We start from the raw sequence: 23299 nt of genomic DNA, 5'->3' as shown, positions 1-23299 counted from the left end.
GTGACATTGCCCCCGACTTAGGGCTTCCTCTTGCAAAGCACGTGGAGTTCTCTGCCTTGTTTTATTGTAAACGTGAGCCTATGGATCTTCCCTGCACGGGGTATGAAGTACTTTGAGAACTGGTGTGGTCCTGGCCCAATTCTGTCGCCCCAGAACACAGCGCTGGATCTGGCATCACGAAGCAGAGTTTGTCCAATAGACAACAAGTGTTCTTTGAGTCTCTCTTTCCAGGCAACTGAACTGTGTCCAGTTTGGCCAATAGAGGTATTAGGACAGGGTAACTGAGCCTCCATCAAAATGTTTCTCTCTTCCCAGCAGGAGCCTTGCCTTCTGTTCGTCTGCAGGAGGGAAGGCTGCCCCCCGCCAGTCCATCTCCTACAAAGCAGCCAGAATGAACCTGTACACAGCAGTCAACACCCACCCCTACTGAAAGCATAGATCAAATCATGTCACTGCTCTGTCGAAAGCCCAGCAATAGCTTTCCGCTCTCAGGATAAAAGCTGAAGCTGATAAATCCCTATTACCTTCTGTTTCACCTCTCCCCCTGGCCTCACCTCCACCACTCTCTCTCGTCATGTCGGTCTCCTTGCTGTTCCTGAGACACACCAAGCACACCCCATCTCAGGGTCTCCATGCTGCTACTTCAAGAGGGCACCCCAGGATTGCCACATCTCACCCCTCACTTCCTCCAGCTCCCTGCTTGCATGTCCCTCTATCAGAGAGGTCTCTCTGATAACTCTCCGTAAAGCAGAAACAAGCCAGACCACCACCTGTGGTTCACTCCATGTTGCCACAGAATTTGACAGCACTTGTCATCCTCTGACATATTACAAACATATTTGTTTGTTTGTTGTCCGCCTCTGTCCATTAGAAAACATGCACCAAGAAGACAGAAACTTGATAAGGTCAAGTGCACTGTTCACTGCTGCGTCCATAGCCCAACACGATGCAGGTACTTGGTAAGTCACTACCGAGTGGAGGGATGCATGGATGCATGGATGGTTGGAAGGATGGATGGACGGATGGATGGACGGATGCACGGATGGATAGATGGACAGATGGACAGATAGATGGATGAAAGGATGGACAGATGAATGAATGAATGAATGAATGAATACCTATGAAGACTGCACAGGTTGTCTGGTCCAGCACAAGGGAGGAATGCGGAATGCCACAGTGGTAGCACCAACCTGTAAATATGGAAACGCTACACCACCTTCCTCTCTTCTTTCCTTATCTCAACCCCCATGTGACCGTAAGGAATTATTTCAACAATCCTTGTGGCAACAGTCACAAGACAGAGTTCACATTTAATAATCTTGCACTCAAGGTCCTGCACAAGGAGACATGAGTAAGCCAACCCCTTTCTTGTATCAAGTCTTCCTGGAAACACGCTCTCCACCATCTGTCACTGTTGTTAAAATGCTGTTCAGACTTCAAAGCCCATCTCCTCCATAAGCCCAAGCAAGGCATAAAGCATATGTGATCTGTCACTTCTCAGAACTCTGCAAGTATTGTGTTCCCACTTACCTCTCTTATGATTCATATCCTTCCCAGCCCTGTCTTTCCCTCACTTGCAAAAGGAGAGGGAGACTACACTGAATTGTAACGAGATACATACGCTGGCAACTGTGTGACTACACGTATGTATATGTGTATATATGCGTGTGTGTTTCTACACATACATACACAAATCCTGGCACATGGTGGTCAGGGCCCAAATATGCTAACTATTATTACTAATAACCAGTGTGCTCCTCCCACAGGACTGAGGCTTCTTGAGGTAGATATTTGTTGCCTTAGTGTTTCTGTCCTTAGTGCCCAAGTGTTGACCCTTCTCCGGTATTGTTTATTGACTGATGAGTGAATGAAGGATACTAGTCGGGGAAGGGATTCAGAGCTGTGGGGAACAGCACGGAAACAAAGTTTCAGAAATCTTAGTGTTTTTGCGGCATGCTGACATTTCCAAAACCGCTGAGCCGATTTTCGGACACTGCATTCATCGTCTCGGGTTTGAACAATTTCTGCAGAACAGCCTCGAATTTATTGGATCCATTTTCGGGTTTGTCTTCCGCTTTCATATTCTGCTCCCAGATTTCAATCCAGTTTCTCTGATGTTAAGTTGAGACCGGGTCCTTATTTCTACAATTTATTATCTAACATAAACACTCTCTGCCCAATCACAGGAGCAATTTACACCCAGGAGATGGAACAGTCCCTTTAAGGGATAAATTGGATTCTCTTGTATCTCACTTTTATATCATCACGAAGCCATAAATTCTCAAAATGCCGGCCTGTAACAGAAGGGTTCCAAGCTCTGTGCCTGGAAATAACGAAGTTACTCCTGAAATTGAATTGGAATTTCCACCCTAAATGACACTTCTGCGTGTTTTCTATTTTTTTTTTCCATCTGAAGATTTCTTTCTCGTTGCTATGACCCCAGTACCACAGTAACGAAGAGGTACTGCTGTGGTCCCTCTCGGATCTGATGAGAACCAGCAGGTTACTCTTGGCACCGTGGTGGCAGGGAAGGATCGGAAGGATATTCAGACCTGTAAAAATAGGTCCTATCAGTTTTATACTAGGCTTATTGATCATTATTGTTTTATTATGGATCTCACCAAAGGCTTGGAGGGTGCTAGGCAGGCATTGTGTCAGGAGTTCAACACGGATCATTTATTCCATATCCACATAAGCCCATTTTAAAGGTGACAAAACTGAGGCATGATGAGATGAGTTTTCTGAGCTCTCAGAGCTGGCAATGAGTGGTGGCATCAGGACTCCAAACTGGGCAGTCCAATCCAATGCCCATGTCTGAGAGACACGACATAGGACACAGCTGAGTCCAAGTGCAAAGTGCCAAAATTTAGGATGATATTAAAGTGATTTCTATAGCTCTGGTTTCTTATTGAATGTATTTTCTTTCCTTCCAAGTTGCTCCCTCTCCCCAAATATGTAGTTTTCAATAAAGAACTAGAAATATATATATATATATATATATATATATATATATGAAACATAAGATAATATATAGAAATATATATGAAACATAAGAATTTTAATCAGCATCAAAAATACATTAATATCTACAGAAAAAAGTTATGCTGTATATTCGAATAAACATGATTATTAATGTATACATAAATAAAACATTGCTGCTTTAAAAAATAAAACTAACAAAAAATAAAGTTAGTGTCTGAGAAACACCTTCCCTTTAGGGAGAAAGCTATTTATGCTTTGATTTTCTTCATTAAAAAGGATGAGGTGCCCATTACAGAAAATTTCGAAATGGAGAAAAAAAGGAAAGCGATTTGCATGGAATCTCCCTTCGACGCCAGCCCAGGGGGAAACCTCCTTCGAGTCTTTTCTGTTCAGTAAGCAGACATCTGTTTACAGGGTCATGCATTTTTATAAGCTATAATTTCCTCTCAAGATCGTAACAATGACTGCTTTTAACAGTGCAGGGTTTTCCTAGGAAGCGCTGTACATATGGGTGGACCATAGTCTCAAGTCTCTAAAAAGGAGGTATACAGTTTACAAAGCCAATTTCTTTGCTTTGGGTTATTTCAGGATTATCGGTCATCATAAGCTGTGCTGTACAAAACTTAGAGTCTCTAACTAAGGCCAGAGTGGAGCCTTACCATACATTTCAAGAAGTGAAATCAGTGGGTCGAACTGTATGAATATTCACCAAGTACTTGATTCTTATTCTCAAGGATCTCTCCAAAAGGGCTGTAACAGTTTCTGCCACCAGCAAATAAGATTCAGACTCCCCAGAGAACATTTTTCCAGAACACTTTGCTTTCGGAAATACCCTTTTCATCCCACAAGAAAAGCCCAGTCCAGATACCATCACCGATGACCCAAAAGCTTGGCTGATCCTTAGAGACAAATTTTATCCTGCCTCCTCTATGTTCTACTGCTTTGACTAGGCACTCACCAACCACTTCCCACACTGGCTGAGATGGTCATTATATGTCTGTCTCCCTAACCCAACTGTGAGTCAGGTGGCAGGCATACAGTAGGTGCTCAATGCATACTTATGAAGCATTTGGGTTTTGAAGAAAGAGACCACATACTTGTGTATCAGGGTTTCTTTCCTTTCTTTTGTTTTTTTTTTTTTACTTCTTCATTTTTAGAGAGAGAGAGAGTGAGGGGAGGAGTAGAGGGGGAGGGAGAGGGACAAGCAGACTCTGCACTGAGCGTGGAGCCCGACACAGGGCTGGAGTTCAACTCTGAGATCATGACCTGAGCTGAAACCAAGAGTCAGATGCTCAACCGACTGAGCCACCCAGGTGCCCCTGTATCAGGGTTGCTGTTGTGCTGTCTGGCACACAGTAAGTGCCAATTAAATACGTACTAACTCAATGAACATAAACCTGAGATTTGACTTACTTCAGAGCCTGCCTGGGCGGAAAGAACTCACTAGCGAGACACATCCTTTCAATGCCTTGGGCCTCAAGCTCTCATTTAAGGCATAAACATTTATAAATATCTACTATGTGCCAGGACCTATAATGGGTAATTAGGAAAGACATAATTCTGAAAGCATCTTCTGGAGCAGGGGTCCTGTACACAGTAAACAACCAGAGGAAAGTCCTCACTGAAGTATGAACAGAAGTGACATTGATGCCCAAAGGAGAAACCACCCAAGGAAGTGGGGAGTCTTGATCCAGGAGCCGCCTTTGAGCTGAATATGATTTGCAGTGCATTACGCTGCACCCCCTGAAAGACATGTCCGAGTCCTAAGCCTGGTATCTCTGAATGTGACCTTATTCAGCAATAGGGTCTTTGAAGATGTAAATACATTAAGTAACTCGAGATGAGATCACCCTGGGTTTAAGGTAAGCCACACATCATTCCATCCCCCAGCAGCCCTGTGGACGGAGATCACTCCTCTTGTTAATAGAGAAGCAAACTCCCATCAGAGCGGTGATGGACTTGCCCAAGGTCCTCTGCACCGGGAACACAACATGAGAACTCTCAACACCAGCCTTCACAGCGGTGCGTGGTGGGCCACGCCCCTGCCTACACACGGGGTGCCCTTGACCCCTCACCGTACTGTCAGGAACAGAGTCTGGGTTTCTCTCCCTCACAATCTCATTCCCCGTGTCCCACCACTTGGAGGGTTTAGGTCAGAGGTTTGGTTCGTTTATTCACAAATTCCACTGGTCGTCAGATGAGACCCAAACTGGGAGCCAGGGAGGGCAGGCTACTTACTGCCCATTCCCCAACTCAAGCCACTAAAGGCACTGGTTAGGAAAATCCTGGCTCTTCCCTTCTTTTACCTACGTTGCCATTACACGAGTGACAAGTCCCCACTGCCAAAGATATGAGATAAGTAGCCCAGCCATATTTCAACACTTGGCACAGTCTCTACTCCTACCACTTAGACAAATTTGATTTCCCAATTAACTGGGATTGGCCAATGAAAAGCATCATCCCAGCCTCATTCTGCAAGCAATTTCCTGGGAAAGGCACATAGGCAATTTCCCCAAATTATCAGGAGTTAAAACAGTTATCTTTACAGAATTCAGGAAGCATAAATGTAAGCAAGTGAGTCTATTTACAAAAAAAAAAAAGTATTTTTTTAAACTATAAACACACGAGCTTCCAAGCAAAGGACACAAATTCTATCTCCATCAATTCATGCAACCCAAACTGGAAACGGGTGCTGTCCCCACAGGAAAATAAGCAGCTCATCAGGGAATGCCAAGGACTTCAAAGAGGGAGGAGGTTGAATATTGTCACTTAAAATATTTTTTTATTTGCATGTGCCAGCAAAAGCCTGGGGGTTTGCCTTTACAATGAGCATTGGTCACATGATTTTTTCCTTCATGAAAGCTTGGATAATGGACAGATTCTAGTGTAAATATGAGTGGAGGACTGGGCTCCCATGGGTCACCAGCACAGAGACAGTGAGAGCTGGTGACTTGGGGTGAGCACCTACTGTTTGCTCCTGGGTAGTTACTTTTCTCCACAAGACCCAGTGGTCTCACCTGTAAAATGGGGCTGATCATGGGACCCCCTTCAGTTGGCTGTTGGGAGCAGGCAAAGTCACACCTGTAAAGCACGTAAAACAGAGCCAGGCACGTGCAGAGTGCTTGGCAAATGTTGACGGCCATCATGGGCATAGCATCCTACAAGCACGCTTTTTTTTTTTTTTTTTTTTTTTGGTAACTTCCAATTACATGTTGCAAAAATGGGGACTACCCATTACATTTTAATGCTAACTGCACGTACATATGAGCAAGGCTCAGTTCCAAGCCCTGCCCTGGAAAGGACTCCTGTCCTCATCTTATTCCCATCCAAAGACACAAAATGTCAAAAAGCTCCTGCGTGCGTGCCTTTTTACATGTTAACGCTTAAAAATGAAATCGTCTGTGGCAAACACAAATAGTGAACTGGAAGAGGAAGTTTGAAGCATGTGCTTTGAATCAGTGAAAATGCTCACAAAAATGGGAGAATTGTCATTTATTTTTTACACACATTCCTTTGAATCTTCTGAACTTTACAACATACACATATTATTTATTAAAAAATAAGATCTGGGACCACTGTGTGGCTCAGTCGGTTAAGAGTCTGCCTTTAGGGGCCCCTAGGTAGCGCAATTGTTAAGCGTCTGCCTTCGGCTCAGGGTGTGATCCCAGCGTTATGGGATCGAGCCCCACATCAGGATCCTCTGCTGGGAGCCTGCTTCTTCCACTCCCACTCCCCCTGCTTGTGTTCCCTGTCTGGCTGGCTGCCTCTCTGTCAAATATATAAATAAAATCTTTAAAAAAAAGAAAAGAGTCTGCCTTCAGCTGAAGTTATGGTCCTGGGATTAGCCCCGCATCTGGCTCCTTGCCTGGCTCCTTGCTCAGCAGGAAGCCTGCTTCTCCTTCTCCTTCTGCCTCTGCAGCTCCCTTGCTTGTGCTCTCTCTTGCTCTCTAATAAATAAATAAAGTCTTAAAAATATATATAAGATCTGGATTTAACCCTATATTCCAGAGCAAAAAAAAAAAAAAGTAAATAAAAATAAAAAATAAAAAAAGGATTCACTTTATTTTCTCAGTATATTCAATAAGGTGACAAAACTGATAAACTTCTACAAATCAGTTTGTATACTTTTAGACAATCTGTAGCAAAAGAATTGCTGCATAGATAATGCTAGTTTAAAGTAAAGAAACGAGTTTGCCAGTGTTAAACCAGCAGGATTAAACTATTAGCGGTCCTAAAGATAAAAAGGTTTCCCAAAGTCAAAAGGTTACCAAAAGAATTACTCCTGACAAAAACTTGACAGTAAGCAGATACTGTGTCAAGGCTGAGTATGTTCCGCCCACAACTCCAAGGTGAAGCCCCTGACGGGACTCCTGTCTCCGAAGGAGGGACGGCTGGGGTCTGACGAGGTGAGGCTTCACTGTGACCACGAAGCTTTGAGACTGTGCATTGATTCACGTGTGCGGCAAAATCGGGGCCGGAAGCACAGGAAAGGGCAGAACAAGTCAGCCACACTTCACCGAGAGCGCTTCCCAAGGGGGTCAAAGACACCCTCCTGGGGGGTTAGGCATTTCAGAGCAAAATCCGATTGAAGTAACCCCTATGCTGAAAATTTCCTCCAAAAGAAGCTCGAAAACGCTGCCCCAGACCTGCTCTAATTAGCATTTAGATCACTGCACAGTTCACGACAGTGACTACACGGTTGCCCTTTACTGCTCACATTTACGTGACTGAACTGTATCAAAAACGCAAGAGGGGAGAGGGTTCCTGGTGGCCTGACCTCACCTGAGCCATGAACTTCCTTCAGATCAGCTCGCTTTCCCCTAATAGATGGACATAAGGCAACAGCATCTGCCACAGACCGAGGAGATGCCGAGAAGCCATTATTGTTCATGTCCTCTTTTTTCTTTTTTATGAAAGGTAAAGTATTATCTTATGTATCAAAAGAATCATGACTACACAATGGGGTGGAATGGAAAACATTGAGACATTTGTCACATCAAACATGAGATTTCAAAGGAACTTCATGTCTGTGGCACACAACTTTGGGTCCCAGCAGAGACTTCTTGTTTCAAAAGATTTATTTATTTATTTGAGAGAGAGAAAGAGAGAGAGAGCGCGCATGTGGGCAAGCAGAGGGAGAGAGAGAAGCCCAAGTAGATTCCCCACCGAGTGCAGAGCCTGACACGGGGCTCCATCTCACGACCCCAAGATCATGACTTGAGCTCAAACCAAGAGTCATGGGCAGAAAAGTTGTAAGCAGCAGCGCGACAGACGGATATTGACCTATCAACTGTGAACTTGTATTTGTAAGGAATTTCCTTCCTTTCTTCATGACTTCTTCAGTGACTCAGCACGTAGTCAGGGAGCACCTGCTCCATGCCCCACGGTCTGTTGGGTGCTGAAAATATGCAGATGAGTAAGGTAGACTAGATGCTTGCCCTCAGAGCATCTGCAGACAGCCAGGTTTTTCTCTGGCTACCCAGAAACAATGACAAAGGCCTCGATCACCCAACGGGGATCGGATGCCAGGAAGGGAATAGACAAAGTGCTTGGGGAGAGAACAGGGTGGGAACTGGGGTAGGAACCTTGCCTAGATAAAAGCCAGCCAGGGACGCCCTCTGAAAAAGTGGGGTCCTTGTCCTTATTCAGGCTCTGTCTAGGGCTTAGCTGGACAGGACATTAGGACATAACCTTTGCTTGTCTTTTGCATCTGGGAAGGTGGCAAGGTGTGGTGGAAAGAGCCATATTCCAACTTAGAAGCATAATACTGCTACTTAAACAGCATGACTTCAGGCTAGGGGCTCAACCACCAGAAGCTTCACACGCGGATGGCACAGAGCCTTCCTTGGGGGCGGTTGTGAGGAGTTGACAGATCCACGTGTGCTTATTTTTATGCTTGTCCGTGCATGCACACTCTCATCAGCCCTTCGAAGCAGTTCAACGTGGTCTGAACAATAAGGGCTCGGTGGTGATCGGCAGGGAATCTGCCGTCAGAGTGTCTTGGTTTGAAACCTGTTCCACGATCTCCAGTGGTGGGCCTGGGAGTAAATCACCCAATCTCTCTGCAAAACGGAGACAGTTGTGGTCCCGAGCCCATTCCACCGATGTGAGGATTAAATGAGATGATACTTGCGTGTGTACACATGTGTGCTTGTATGTATCTGTGCTGACACACACAGCTTAATAAACCTGATTTGTCGCCACTGTTGTTACCCATTAGATTCTGCATCACCTGCTTTTTCTACTTAGTCCAGTGACCCCACCCTGGCTAAAGAGCCCCCTTGGGAAGGGCTTTCAGGACCTTCAGAAAGGTCATTCTCAATTACCAGCTGGACCATGTCGCTCCCAAGCTTCAACCCACCTATGGATGACACCGGTGAGGGCCTCAGGACGTGCTCCCTGCCAGCCTGAGCAGTGCAGGCTCTGCCTCTCACATCTGGGGGCTTCTGCCCAGAGCCTCCTGCATTCCTCTTCTCTGGGCTAATCCCTCCTTGTCCCACAAATCAGGACAAGTCAAGTGTCCCAGGGGAAGCCTTCCCGGCCTCCTCTGTGCCCTCTGCTCCACCCACCCCCTCAGTCTGGGCTGGGCACCCCCTCCCCAGGGCTCCTGCAGCCGCTGTGCGGCACCCTGACCTGGGTCCTCATCCTGAATTGCAGTAATACGACCCCTAGAATGGTTGCCTCTTCACCTGGGAAAGCTGCTCGGGTGCACACACAGTGTCCTAGCCGCCATTTTCTTCCCAGGGGCTGGCACTCCTCCTGGTTGGAAGAATGAAGGGCCAACTCAAATGCTCTAACATGTCGATCTCTAATTGCTTTAAAACAATGATTTATTTTGAACACACAATAATATTTCTCAACTTGGGCACTTTGAAACTCAAGGGTTATATACTCTGAAATGCCTTATACTTTCTATAGATCTGTAACACCATCCTCAAAGGATGGAGAATTGTCACTACTGAGAAAATATATAATTAAAGATTAGGGGCACCTGGGTGGCTAGTAGGTTAAGCATCCAACTTTGATTTTGGCTCAGGTCATGATCTTGGGGTCCTGGGATCAAGCCCTGCACTGGGCTCGGTGGGGAGTCTGCTCGTGGATTCTCTCTCTCCCTCTCCCTCTGCTCCTCCTCCTGCTCTCTCTCTCAAATAAATAAATCTTTTTTAAAGAAAGATTGAATACCAGGTTTCAAAGTCCATGCTGCAGACGAAGGAAAGATTCGTGCTACAAGATGGCAGGCACAGTTCAGTCCTTTATGACCTCTTCCTCATGGAATTTGCACAATAGCCCAATAAAGTAGGCATCATCAGGTCTGTTTTACAGATTTGAAAACTGTGGTCCAAAAAAGCGAAGTAGGTGGCGTCAAGTAACTTGCCCAAGCCCACCAAGATGGAAGACACAGATTTTTGGCAATCCAACCCAGGCTTGCATTTGTAGGATGATTCTACCACTTTCAAGTGTGTACTTCGTTTTTCTTGTCGTTTTATTCTTTTTTTAAATTAAAGATCTATTTTTATTTATATGAGAGAGAGAGAGAGTGAGCATGAGCAGGAAGGGCAGATAGAGAGGGAGAGAGAAACTCAAGCGGACTGTGCATTGAGCACAGAGCCCAAGTCGGGGCTCGATCTCATGATCCTGAGATCATGACGTGAGCTGAAACCAGGAGTCAGATGGCTAACCCACTGCATCACCCAGGCACCCCTAGAGTGTGGCTACTTTGAAAAAAGCAACATTCCTTTGTCTGTATAAAATACAACATTGGGAGTTCTGGCACATAAGAAGTGGGAGATTTATAAATTCATCTGTTGAACTAACACAACACATTGCACAGCATTAGCAAATATCCCTATGCACGGTGTGTACAACACGTAATTTCAAGTTTGAACACACAAACACATTGAAAAAGGGATTTATTGCACTATATGGGAAAGCAAAAAGCTGACTCAAATTTCTGCCATGTCTACCATTTTAGAAATGGTAAGAGAATCCTGCTTAGTGGATTTTTAAAAATTTTAAATTGTTGGCTAGCTCCTTTTCTCCAGGATAGATCTGGAATCTGAGGACAGATGATCTCACATCGAGTGACTTAAAAACATTTGCTCAGGTAAAGAAGAGGTTCCAACCATCATGCTCTCATGGGACAGTTCCAACGTCTGCCTGGTCTATCCCTGGCTCTGCTCTGAGAAGTTGGCATCCATCTCACCCCATGTCCACATGACTCAGTGTCTGGGGGAAATTAGGCAAATTGGTCATCCATTGCACACTAGTGCAGAAACGGCTGTAATAATTCGTCAATGACATCTGTATAACAGATTGGGAAAGAACTTGCTCCTTTAAGCACCTTCAAAAAAGCCCAGCTGGCCCACAGAGGCTACTCTGGCATGGGGTAACCTTCCTCAACAAATATCGCACAATGCTTGCAAACACAGAGTACGGAGCCAGAAACGGCCGCGTGCGAAGGCTGGTGAGTGACTGAGTGAACGAACAACGGCCCTCAGCGAACGCTCTCTGCATTGCACCAAACAACCCCTTTTCTAGTACATACTATTACTGTCGCTACTACAACTTCCTCTTCCTTCTTGTTCTTATTCATTGTGTTGTGTTTGTTATTTGTATTAAAATTATGCATGGCTATCATTCAAAGGATCAATACTTCTGCAAGTTCTGTTATAATACAGCAACAACCCCTACCACTTTCTCCCCATCTCTTCCTCTCCATCCATCTCGTTCAGGTGACAATTTTGGTATGTTTAGCCCCTTCTCTCTCAATGACAGAGATAACTTTTGCATTTGAGGCTCCATCCATTGGCCTCCCACTGCAGAAGATGAGGATGTAGCAGTCTCTCCTCCCTGAAACCCCCAGGAGACATGCTCATCCTTGCATTCAGTCATTCCCCAATGGAGTGCTGTATTTCTGGTGAGACTGACTTTCAGGGCTGCCAGGATTATGATTATGCTATGCAGAGCTGGCTCGGGTTGTAAGCTGTACTATAACAGATGACATCCTGTACAACACTTCCATTCCCGGGAGTTAATAATGTCTATCATTTTCTGTCGAGCTTTTTACTAGACTTCTCAGTTATTCGACTTTGGATTCTCCACCAGCTAAAGAACTTCCTCTCAAGGCATCCAGATGCATCAGGAATGCCGTCATCCCATGCTTCCTGAAGAAGTCTGTCCCGGGGTCTTCTGATCCACTCAGATAGCACGGGTCAGGGTCTACACCCTAGGCACAGCTGACATCCTCGAACCTCCCTTCACTACCATCCTCGAGATTCCCTATGCCTCCCTCCTCGGCTAGAGCCCCACTTCCGTCTTCCATCTTTTCCTTCTTCTTGATTTAGTCCCTCATTTTTGTGGAGTCCACCTCTTTTTCTAATAGTTACTTGAGAAAAGGTGAACATGAGGTACGTTTTTTGGAGACCTTGAACTTGTGAAAACGCGCACGCTCACACTTGATTGACCAGCATGTCTCCACTGCCTTCTAGGGCCTGATGAGCCCAAAACAATCCGATTCCTCAGCCTTTATGGCCTGCTGCTCTTCTGTGGAAGCCTACGGGATCTGAAGTCTGTTTTGACAGGTGTCTGTTTCTGATCTCTGCACTGTATCCCTGGTAGACCCTTCAGTCTGGAAACGCATGTGTTTCAAGTCCTGGAGACATTCTGTAATTATTTCATTGACGATTTCTCCTGCCATGTTTTCTCTCTTCTCTCTCTTCTGATGCTGGGATTACTGGATTGGTTCTCGTATTTTCTTATATCTTCTCTCATATTTTCTTTGTCTTTCTGTTGTACTGTATGAGGGATGTCAGCTTTGTCTTCTCACACATCTTTTGAATTTTTCACTACTACTGTCATATTTTTAACTTATAAGCGCTCTGATGTTTGTTCTCTGAATTTTAAATAAACACAGTGTTCCCTTATTTTATAATAGCAAAAATCTTTTTTCCCTCCGGAAACACTGATCATAGTTATTTGGTATTTTCTTCCCCTTGCATAGTGTCTGTTTCTTCCAAGTTTTCCCCCCTCTGTCTATTGATTGTGTCGATCTCACTGTTCAGGCCAGATTTCCTGGGGTGTCTGATAACCCTTGGTTGTCGGTAACCTAGCTGGCAGCTCATGGCAAGTGAGTGGGGCTTGTGGGCTGTGAACTCCGTGCTAAGGAGTGGTGGGGAAGCTGTGATGTCACAATCTCTTACTTTTGGCTAATCCCCACTGAAGTCGCATCCTCACTGAAATCAGTGTCCAGCCTGGAGGAAGGCCTGAATGTGCTACTCTCGGAGCCCAGCTGGAAGGGGGGGAGGCTGTGTATTTTAGCATCTGGTTGGTATACTGTTTTCAGTACAGTATCCCAACTAAAGTAGGCTTGATGTCCTTCAGCTGCTATCTCTAGGGAGCAAGCCTTCGTCTTCTGCTTGGGTGAAGTTCCTCAGATGACTATTCCGCCATCGAACTATTCACAGTGGGCAAGCAGCTCTGGGGTCCTCGGGACTTCCTAAAAGGCTTTCAAACAATTCACCTTAGTTTAGCCTCCTTTTTACCTCCTGTCTTCCCTCCAAACGTGCTGATTACTGTCAACTTCTGCACCTTCAGGGGATTTTTCGGTGTCCATCAGCGCTCACCCCAGTGACAGCCTGGAATTTACGTTCTTGGACACTAATCATTCACTGGTCTTCCTCTTCTTTCAGAACCTCCCCCCCCCACCCCGCCCCGTGTTTCTATAGTCTCCTCTTTAGTCTTCCCTATCCTTGGGAGTTTGTCATTTCTCAAATCCTCTTGCTGTCGTTTTACTGGGGTTTCAGGAGGGACAACTGCAGACACGCGTGCATGGGTGTGTGCCTAAGCTACCATCTCTACCTAGAGAGTCAAGGCTTTGTTTACGACATCTTCTAAAATGGCCTAGGTTAGAAGAAGAGCCACTAGGCACAATGCGAGACCCCAGGTGAACAAATCTGGAGCCACTCATGCCAGCCCCTCCGCTGGGAAGAGCAAGAAGACGTCGTTCGTGATACCATCGCTTTCCGAAACCTCTCCCTGGCCACCTGCCTCTGCAGACAAACTCACTTTGCCTGCCTGGTTGGAGTGGCAGGGCTGTGCACGGGTGGGGAGAAGCAAAGGCCCTGAAGAACAGGCAGAAATTCAGAGCTTCTAACCCAAGCCCAGGGCCAGCACTGAAGCTTCCAAGAGAGAGAAATTCTCCATGAGGCACAGCACCGATTTCAAGGTATGGAAAGGAAGAGAGTAGATTCCCTCACTCTCCCAGCTAACGCCACATGACCTTTCTGAGACTGGAGGGACAGAATATTCCAGCCTCCCAAAGTCACACTGGAAGAGAGAAGCCAAGGCCAACCGCCGGCACGTCTCTCCGCAGTGGGGCGCTGCCCCTGAGATGCAGGGGACCAGGGAGCGGGCTGTCGGTGGAGAAAGTAAGAGCAGTAATGCCCTGTTCTGCGTTCCTTAGCTCCGCGTGCGGCCACTTGTAACGAGTGCCAGCCAGAGAAGGCCCTGCGCCCCCGCGGCCTGCTCCCCCCACGCCGCCGTCCCCAGCACCCCTCCAGCAGCCCATCACCTGTGGATGATGTGGAACCTCTGCAGATACTCCAGGGCCAGCGCCAGCTCACAGATGTACAGCTTCACCGCCCCCTCGCTGAAGTGCACGTTCTGCTGCAGGTGATAGCGCAGGTCCCCGCCCAGGAGCAGGTCCACCACCATGAACATGTCCTCCTCGTCCTGGAAGGAGTACCTGTGGGCGCAGAGGGACAGAGGAGGTGAGGGATGGAGACACTCCCGCATCCTCAAGACCGACGCCCCCATGTTACAGAAGCGTAGCCTGAGCCTCAGAGAGAGGCACCTGTGCCCCTGAAGTCCCGTGCACCATCCACAGGCTCTGGCCGGCAAATGGCATTTTAACCAATTGTAGACACCAACGTACGACTTCGTTTTTGTTTTTTTTAATTTTTAAAAGTTGTTATCCAAGTTTCCGTTGGTTAACATATAGTGTAATATTAGTTTTGAGTGTACGATATAGCAACTCGACACTTGCATACAACACCCAGTGCTCATCCCAAGTGCTCTCCTTAACCCCCATCATCTATTTCACCCATCCCCCCACCCACCTCCCCTCTGTAACCATCAGTTTGTTCTCTAGAGTTCAGAGTCTGTTTCTTGGTTTATCTCTCCTCCCCCCGCCCCCGCTTTGCTCATTTGTTTTGTTTCTTAAATTCCACATATGAGTGACATCATGTGGTATTTGTCTTTCTCTGACTGACTTATTTTGCTGCACATAATACCCTCTAGCCCCACCCATGTTGTTGCAAATGGCAAACTTTCATTCTTTTTGATGGCCGAGTACTATCCCATTGTGTATATTACTTAGTCTTTAGTAACTGCTTTAAGGGGGTGTTTTCAGGGCTAGTAGTAGGTAGTCTCCAAAGCTGCATCCCCCGCCCAGCATTCCCGGTTCCCTTGCCCCACGCGCCACTCCCCACACGGGGCTTGGTTCTGCACCCCCCGTATGCAGCGATGCTCGGCGAGTTCACACCCAGGCCTCAAGGGAGCTGGCGGTTTCTACTTGAACTGCCTCCCAGGACGCAGCCAGAGCCCGAGCCCCATGGAGAGGCCATGAGAAGGAAAACAAAGGAGCGCCAGGCAACAGCCCTAGCTGAGCCACCAGGCACAACCAGCGCCAACGGGCCCCGGGGGAGCCAGCCGCCTCGGGCACTGGGAGCCAGGGCAGCCCCAGCTGGCGTCACCCGGAGCAGAAACACTGCCCAGCTGAGCCCCATCAACACATGGAACACAGGATAATAAAAGAGCTGCGTTTTAAGCCACTGATGTTGTGAGGATTTTGTTTTTGGTTTTGGGGGGTTTTCCTGTTTTGTTGTCTTTTTTTCAGCCATAGAGAACTGACCCAGTACTTAGTTTTTGCAAAACACATTTAGGCTCCTAAGGACTGAAGAGCTAACCTATGAGTCTCAGAACGGTGTTACCCAATTGTCAAGCAGAACCTCAGCGTCGCGAACCGTCTTCACATTCCATGCAGAATCGCAGAAGCTAACAAGGGAAGCCGGAGCGGTAATCACAGAATGGCCGGTTGTTACCGTGGAGGCCTAGACCTTTGTCTCACACCCTCGGGTATCAGACCTGGGCCAGCCAGGCCATCCCCCTTGTTCGACAGAAGAGGAAACTGAGCCCCAGAGGGTCGAAGGGACCCAGCGAGTCAACCAGAGGAACCCAGACCCCGCCACTCCCAGAGCATCTCTGACTACACACCCTGGGGGCTGCTGTGATGACTACACACCCTGGGGGCTGCTGTGACGCCCACAGTGTGTTTCTATAAGCCGGGGGCGTTTCCTGGACGCAGGTTGCCAGTATCTCTTATAGGATTTTGCATATCACGTTCCAAGGGACACTAGCCCATATTTTCCTAACTGCTACTGCCCTGACCCACATTTGGTATCACGGTAATACCGGACTTGTATGCTGAAGTGGTTTACGTTTGTTCAAGAAGAGTTGATGAGAGGCATCACTGGCGTGCAGAAAGTCTGGTCTCCTGATGCCCTCCATTCCCACACTTCTGAGTCACTGAAGGTGCTCCTGTTGGTGCTGGCCCAGGAGTCCTGCTCCTTCCTTTCAACAAAGAGATGAGCAGATCAGTGACCTGGGCTCACTAGGAGGTGAACACATATCCCCTGGCTGCTGGTGTCGGTTTGTCAGGACCCCTTGGGGGTGCTCCTTGGGGTGGACAAAAGAAAAGCCTCCTCCTCTGGGTTTGCCAGGCTAGACGCTGTGTGACTAAGAGGTTGCCTGGAATCCTCCTGCCAAAAATGGGGGTACGACCCATCGGCAGCATGAAGCTGCAGAGGGTCAAGCAGGCTGAGAGCTACACACACACAGAGAGGGGTCCTGTCAGAGGTGCTGGCTCCAGCCTGGGCAGAAGCCTGAACGTCACGTTTTCATGGGCAAAGAGTCCACTTTCGGACCTCAGCTACTTGACACGGTGTTTCTGTCATTTGGAACGGAAAGAGTCATCTGGTACATCCTTCCACCTCTTTGCTACTGGAGAGAAGGGTATAGATGTTCAGGAAGGAACCACAGGAATCAGCTATAAATGCCTCCTACAGATGCCCAATTTGTATTCTAATAGTTGAAAGACTATTGAAACATTACATTCATAAGCAGTGAGTTCTGTACCCTCGTTCACAGCTAGACAGTCAAAGGGTATCTCATTGAATATTCTGCCAGAACTCTTTGGAGGAGCAACACGAATTTTTAGGAGAGAAACTTGCAGACCAGAATGAATTCTAAAGAGGAAATCCAAAATGCAAAGGGAACGATAATTTGAGCAATAAGTCAGGTTATGGCATTCTCTTGCTGCAGATCCATTTTTTTTTTTTTTTTTGCCCTGGGCCATGGACTCTACATCCCCAAGGAGACTCAATGCTGTTATCAGAGAACAGAGAATGACCTTTCATTTATCTCTGCAGTTTTGCGCTATTCCAAAGCTTTGTGCCATTTTTCCTTTTGCCTCTTCTTGGACTGGAATTATAAGCATGTTCTCATGATAATGCTGCACATTGTCGTGGAAATGATGAAGACCACAAGTGAGAAATCTACATCCTATCGTCATAATGCCAACCCATGGAGAAATCTGGGCAATTAGGCTCTCCTTCCAACATCAAAGAAGTTCAGGAGTTGGGCCTGGCCTGGACATCAAAGCAGTCCTGGCCTGGACATCAAAGCAGACCAGCACAAAGAACCCAATGTCTGCTTTAAGACATTTTTTTTTTTTTACTAATTTCCAATCTTTTCCCAAAAAGCTTTAAAAGTTATTTGCAAAATACATATAACTTAATAAAATTAAAAACAAGTAAGCCATAGATTAGGTCAAAAAATAAAGAGGGAATTCAAGAAAATGTAAGCAGGCAAACTTACCCCAATTCATGCCCAAAGAGCTTGCCTGAAATGGGCCATTAACGTGAACCTAACGTTCCCGGCAACCAGAGCAAAGTGAGAAGCATGATCGGCCTTACGATTCAGGGAAAAATCATTGTTTAGGAAGAGCATGATTATTCCTGGTACTGAAGCCAGAAGGAATTTCTCCCACTAGATCCTCCCAAAGACAGCATTTTGTAATGTGACAAACAACCATCTACATAAAACAGCTCTACACAGAGTAACACGTTTAACAGGGATTTTTTTTGCATGATGTTCTTCAAGGTACACTGAAGACATCAAAGTCCAAGCCTGTGAAAGGAGTGCTACATGGGGGAAGGAAAGTGGTCTGGTGTCCTGCTCACAGATGAGCTCTCTTAACGAAAAGATAAATGGAGAGAACACCCAGTGCATGCCGCCAGGGATCACGTCACCAACGCGAGCTCACCCACAAATACTCAGTAGGCTTCGGCCGCACATCTGCCCCACGCCAAAGGCTGGGATTCATTGGAAGAGGTCGCCCTAGATCGTTCACCTGAGTATGGAACAATCAAAAGGGGGCCGGAGTTTGATGTCATGTGCCATGACCAGTACCCTGGAGATCCATTTTTCACCCTGGACGTGGACCTTACATTCCCAAGGAGCTCCATATTGTCATGGTCACCACTACGAGTTCACTGACAACATCCCCGATTCCCACCTCTCCATGCTTGTCCATCCTTCCCTTCTCAGTGTGCAGCATGCTTCCCAATCAGGGGAACACTGCTCCCTGGAGACATTTAACAATGTCTGGAGACACTCTGGGTTGTCACAACTGGGAGAGATGCTATTGGCATCTGGCTGCTGCTAAGCCTCTTCCAAGGCACAGGACAGCCTCCACGCAAAGAATGACCTGGCCCCAAATGTCCACAGTGCCATGGCTGAGAAACCCTGGTTTAGATTCACACTCTTGCTCTTAGAAGCCCTCCCTAACCCTGGAAGACTGAGTTGGGTAACAATCTTTTTGGTCTTTGGTGCCCTACAATAGAACAGCGCTGATAAGGCACCGCCCACACACCCAGCACCGTTCTACGAGCTTTACGTGCGCTAATTCATTTCATTCCCCAACAGCCCTTGAGGTAGGTGTCTGTAGGATCTGTCTTGGGCAGATCTGGACAACAAGACTCAGCGAGGTTAAAGAACATTTCCTGGGCAATGGCAGAGCGGGGAGTTGAACCAAGATAACCCATTTCCAGAAATTAGAATCCTTGCCTGAGGCTCTGGCAGCACTTTCCTCATGGCACAGGGATCTTCTCTCTCCTGGTCTCCTCTCCCCACCAGCCAGCCATCTCTCTGTGCACAGGGACCAGGCTTATTTGGCACTGTCCCCCTGCATTTCGCACATTGCCCAGCGCATCCCACACTCAGGAATGAACGGGTCACAAAGCACCCGTGGCCTGTGAGCGTGCTAGTCTGTGTCTTTCTCTGCAGGAGGCTGGGAAGAGGGGGAAGGCAGTGTGGAAGGAGACAGGGGAGGTGGAGGACTGACTGGATGCAAAGCTCTACGGGCACTGGCTCTGCATGTTGTTGATGTCATTGCTTATGGGAGCCTTCTTTTCATCTGGCCTCCTCTCCTCACAGAGACCAGGATCTCTTGTTGGTCTGAGAGTGACTCTCCCAGCCTCTTTCCAGAGCCTCACTCCCATGCAGGGAGCAGAAGTGACCTGTCTGATGAGCTGTTTGGAAGGAGAGGCCAGTGTGCTCAGCTGAGCCCCTTCTGGGTTCCCGCCGGGCTTCTGGATCTGCCCTCCGAGGGCTCGTACTCAGTCCACTCCCTGCCGTGGCCAGGGTCCTGGCTGGTGGAGAAGAGGCTTGCAGATGAGCCCATACCTTCAGGGTGATTCCTTTTCAAAGCCAAAGTGTTAGCAAGCCCTTCGGGTGTAGAACTAAAGCCAAGTTCTTCAATCAACTGTGTCTGCAACAAAGCTGATACTTTGACTCCCACGTGTGAGTCCCGTGGCGTCTCTTAAGTGGTCCCACGCTCAGGTGGGAAGGAGGGGTGCTATCTGCAGACCTCCAATCATCCCTCAGCACTTATCCCATTTAACCATGCGAGGTGGGCACTATGCCTCTCATTTTTCCAATGGAGGAAACCAAGGTCAAGAGAGGCTGACTTGTGCCCAGTCCAGGTGAGGCCTTTCTTCAATAACACATCGTGTCCACTACAACCAGCCTCAGGAGGCTTGCACACTCAAGGCCAGCCACGTTAACCATGTGTGAGAAGCCACATGAGCACATATGAGAGAGGTACTGTGTCCAGGGGGAAACCCGAGTGGGAACACCTGGCCCAGCTCCCCCTCTTTCTTCATCTCCCCTTGCTCATACCTGGTGCCAGGAAGCTGCCAGCCAACCATGTATTGTCAGTGGCCAGGGAGTCGTGGGAAAAAAACGGCACTTCATGCACGAAATCGTAAACCTTTCTTTGAGCTCCAGCAGCATGGCACCACTCAGCCATTTGAAACACACGCTGTTCTCCACTTTTCTTCCCTGGGCAAAAGGAGCCAAGCCAGGAGACGCCCCGTAGGTTAGTCCTCTGGAAGCCCCGGCAGCCGGGACGAGCCACATGTCTCCGACATTCACCTCCTGTGTCCTTATTGTGCGGCACCTGCTGGGACAAGGAGCTGAGCATCTCTCAGACCATTTCCCGTGCAATCCAATCTCCAAGGGGGAGCAGACAGAGAGGAGGGCTCGCCGACCACGCTCACTGCCAGCGATTCTCCCAGACTGAACATGCAGCAACAGAACAGCTAAAAATACCCTCTTAGGCTCCGAAATCCAATAATGGGAGGTTGGGGCCTTCCGTCGGCACATATTGTACAAATAACAAGGAGCTTATCAAACCTGAATTGTGCTTGATACGTAGAAGTCTTTAATAACATTCCCAAGAATAACCTTTTTAAAAATTTTTGAATTGAGCTACAGAAGTGCTCAAGCCATTCATACATCCTGGCCCTCATCGCGCTCCACATCGAGCTGATTCTGTCCTTGTCACCTTCCCAGAAGTCAGTGTTGCGGGCTGGCTTCCAGGTACCTGCCGCAGGCCAAGTGGAAGCAAGGGGACACTCTCACACCGATCGGCGCCCCAGGGCAGGAGCCGTCCCAGGACCAGGCAAGCTCAGTTTCTCCATCACCTGTCGCTATGCAGCAGGCCTTTGCAGACCATCAAGTGGGTCTGTCTCTGTAAATGCAGAACCCTGTTCCTGTGGCTTAATGGTTAATGGTTTTATTTAGTTTGTATCCTGTGTGCTTCTAAAGGTTTTGCCGTGGTGACAAAGTAAGACTGAGGGAAAAGACAGGAAAAATGTGGAATAATGGAGGAGTACATGTACCATTCACCTGGACAAACTGTGAGTGTGGAAGGGCAGCTCTGACCGTCCCAGGGCGAGTAAGCAATGGGCAGAGCAGGACGGACAGCCCAGCGCTCTGGGTGGGCACAGGAGATGAAGCCAAACCTCCCCCCACTGGGCTGAATTCCAAAAGAAATGTATAACTTGCATTTTTAAAAAAAGGGGCATTGGGTAGAAGAATGGGAAGTGAATAATGGTAATTCACACTGTGGAGGTCTTCTGGTATACATCTGTATTCGTGAGAAATATCGGTCTCTAGTTCTCTCTTTCTGTACTACGCTTATCTGCTTTTGGTGTCACAGTAATTCACGTTCCGTAAAACAAGCTGGGAAGCATTTACCTCTCTTCTGTTTTCTGGAAGAAACTGTATTAAAAAAATTGGTGTTAATACTTTAAATATTTGATAGAATTGTCCAGGGAAACCAGCCGGGCATGGAATTTTGTTTTCAGGAGATTTTAAATTATGAATTCCATTCACTTAACAGTTATAGGATTATTTGGGTTAGTTTTTTTTTTTTTCTTGGCTCAGTTTTGGTAGTTTGTGGTTTTGAGGCATTGGTCCATTTCTTGTAAGTTGTCAAATTTATGAGTATAAAATTGTTCACAGTACTCCTTTATTATCCTTTTAATGGCTGCAGGATCTGGAGTGATAGGCTCTGTTTTATTTCTGATATTCATGACTCGTGTCTTCTCTCAGCTTCTATTGGTCAGTTTTGCCACAGGATTGTCAAACTTTTTAATTTTTTTTTGAAGAACCAGCTGATTGTTTCATTGATTTTTTTTCCTATTGCTGTCCCATTTTCAATTTCATTGATTCCACTCTGGATTGTTTCCTTCTTTCTTCTTGCTTTGGGTTATTTTCCTCTTCAATTTTAGTCTTTTGTGATCGAAACTAGATTATTAATTTGAGACCTTTCCCCTTCTCCAATGCAGCATTTTGAGTTATCAACACCATCATCACTGCTTTAGCTGAATTCTACAAATTTTTATATGTTGTGTTTTCCTTTTCATTCACGTATTTATCTTTATTTCTTTTGATGCTTTTTTCTTTGACCCAAGAATTATTAGAAGTTTGTGCTTAATCTCTAAGTATTTGGAGATTTTCTTGTTATCCTTCTATTATTTATTTCTACTTTGTTTCTGTTAAGGGCAGAAAACATGTTTGTTAAGATTTTTTTTTAAAAAGATTTTATTTATTTATTTGACAGAGATAGAGACAGCCAGTGAGAGGGGGAACACAAGCAGGGGGAGTGGGAGAGGGAGAAGCAGGCTCCCAGAGGATGTGCCTGATGTGGGGCTCGATCCCAGAACGCTGGGATCACGCCCTGAGCCAAAGGCAGATGCTTAACGACTGAGCCACCCAGGCGCCCCTGATCTTGTTTTTTAAAATTTGTTGAGGTTTGTTTTGTGGCCCAGGAATTGGTACATCTATATGAATGTCCCGTGGCATCTGGAAAACAAGTACATCCTGCTGCTACTGGGTGAAATGATCTGTAAATGCCAGTTAGGTATTACTGGTCGATCGTGTTTCAGTTCTTGTATCTTCCCTGACTTTCTAGCTAGACGTTCTATCAATGGTGGCTAGGAATGAATGTCAAAGTCCCCAGTGATAATTGTGGGGTTTTTTGTTTCTCCTTTCAGCTCTATCAATTTGTGATTCATGTATTTGGAAGCTGCGATGTTTGACTCATTTATACCTCATTATTGTTCAGGCCATTTTTAATATTCTATATCGTATTACCACATATACATTGTTTTTGCTTTTGCCTTGTTCTAAGCAGTGCTGCAATGAGGTGCTCAAAGAGTGCCTCTTGTGCTTACATGCGCAGGGTAATGATTAAACAAATATGCACTGAGCGCCAACTGTATGTCAGACACTGATCTAGGCACTTTGAACCATGTTCCCGTCTCCACGGGCTCACCTAAAGTGAACGGAGCAACCAGCACAGTGGGCAGCGCACAGGAGACTCTACACGTGCTGGCTGTAAGAATGAGCG

At 46.8% G+C, this 23299-nt stretch overlaps 1 protein-coding gene across 2 annotated transcripts in view; it reads right to left on the bottom strand.

Moving 5' to 3' along the window:
- STK32B (serine/threonine kinase 32B) overlaps positions 1-23299 on the bottom strand; it is a 376131-nt gene that overhangs the window by 107480 nt on the left and 245352 nt on the right. For both annotated transcript variants that reach the window (XM_087864285.1, XM_045771467.2), the window contains exon 4: positions 14552-14725. In XM_087864285.1, the coding sequence (XP_087720411.1) occupies positions 14552-14725 (174 nt within the window). The remainder of the gene's footprint in view (positions 1-14551; positions 14726-23299) is intronic.

Source organism: Ursus americanus, chromosome 8 (assembly GCF_024610735.1).
Source record: "Ursus americanus isolate L20-20 chromosome 8, mUrsAme1.1.p, whole genome shotgun sequence".
Taxonomy (NCBI): Eukaryota; Metazoa; Chordata; class Mammalia; order Carnivora; family Ursidae; genus Ursus; species Ursus americanus.
Note: the sequence above shows the minus strand (reverse complement) of the source record. Positions and strands in the feature narration are given on the sequence as shown.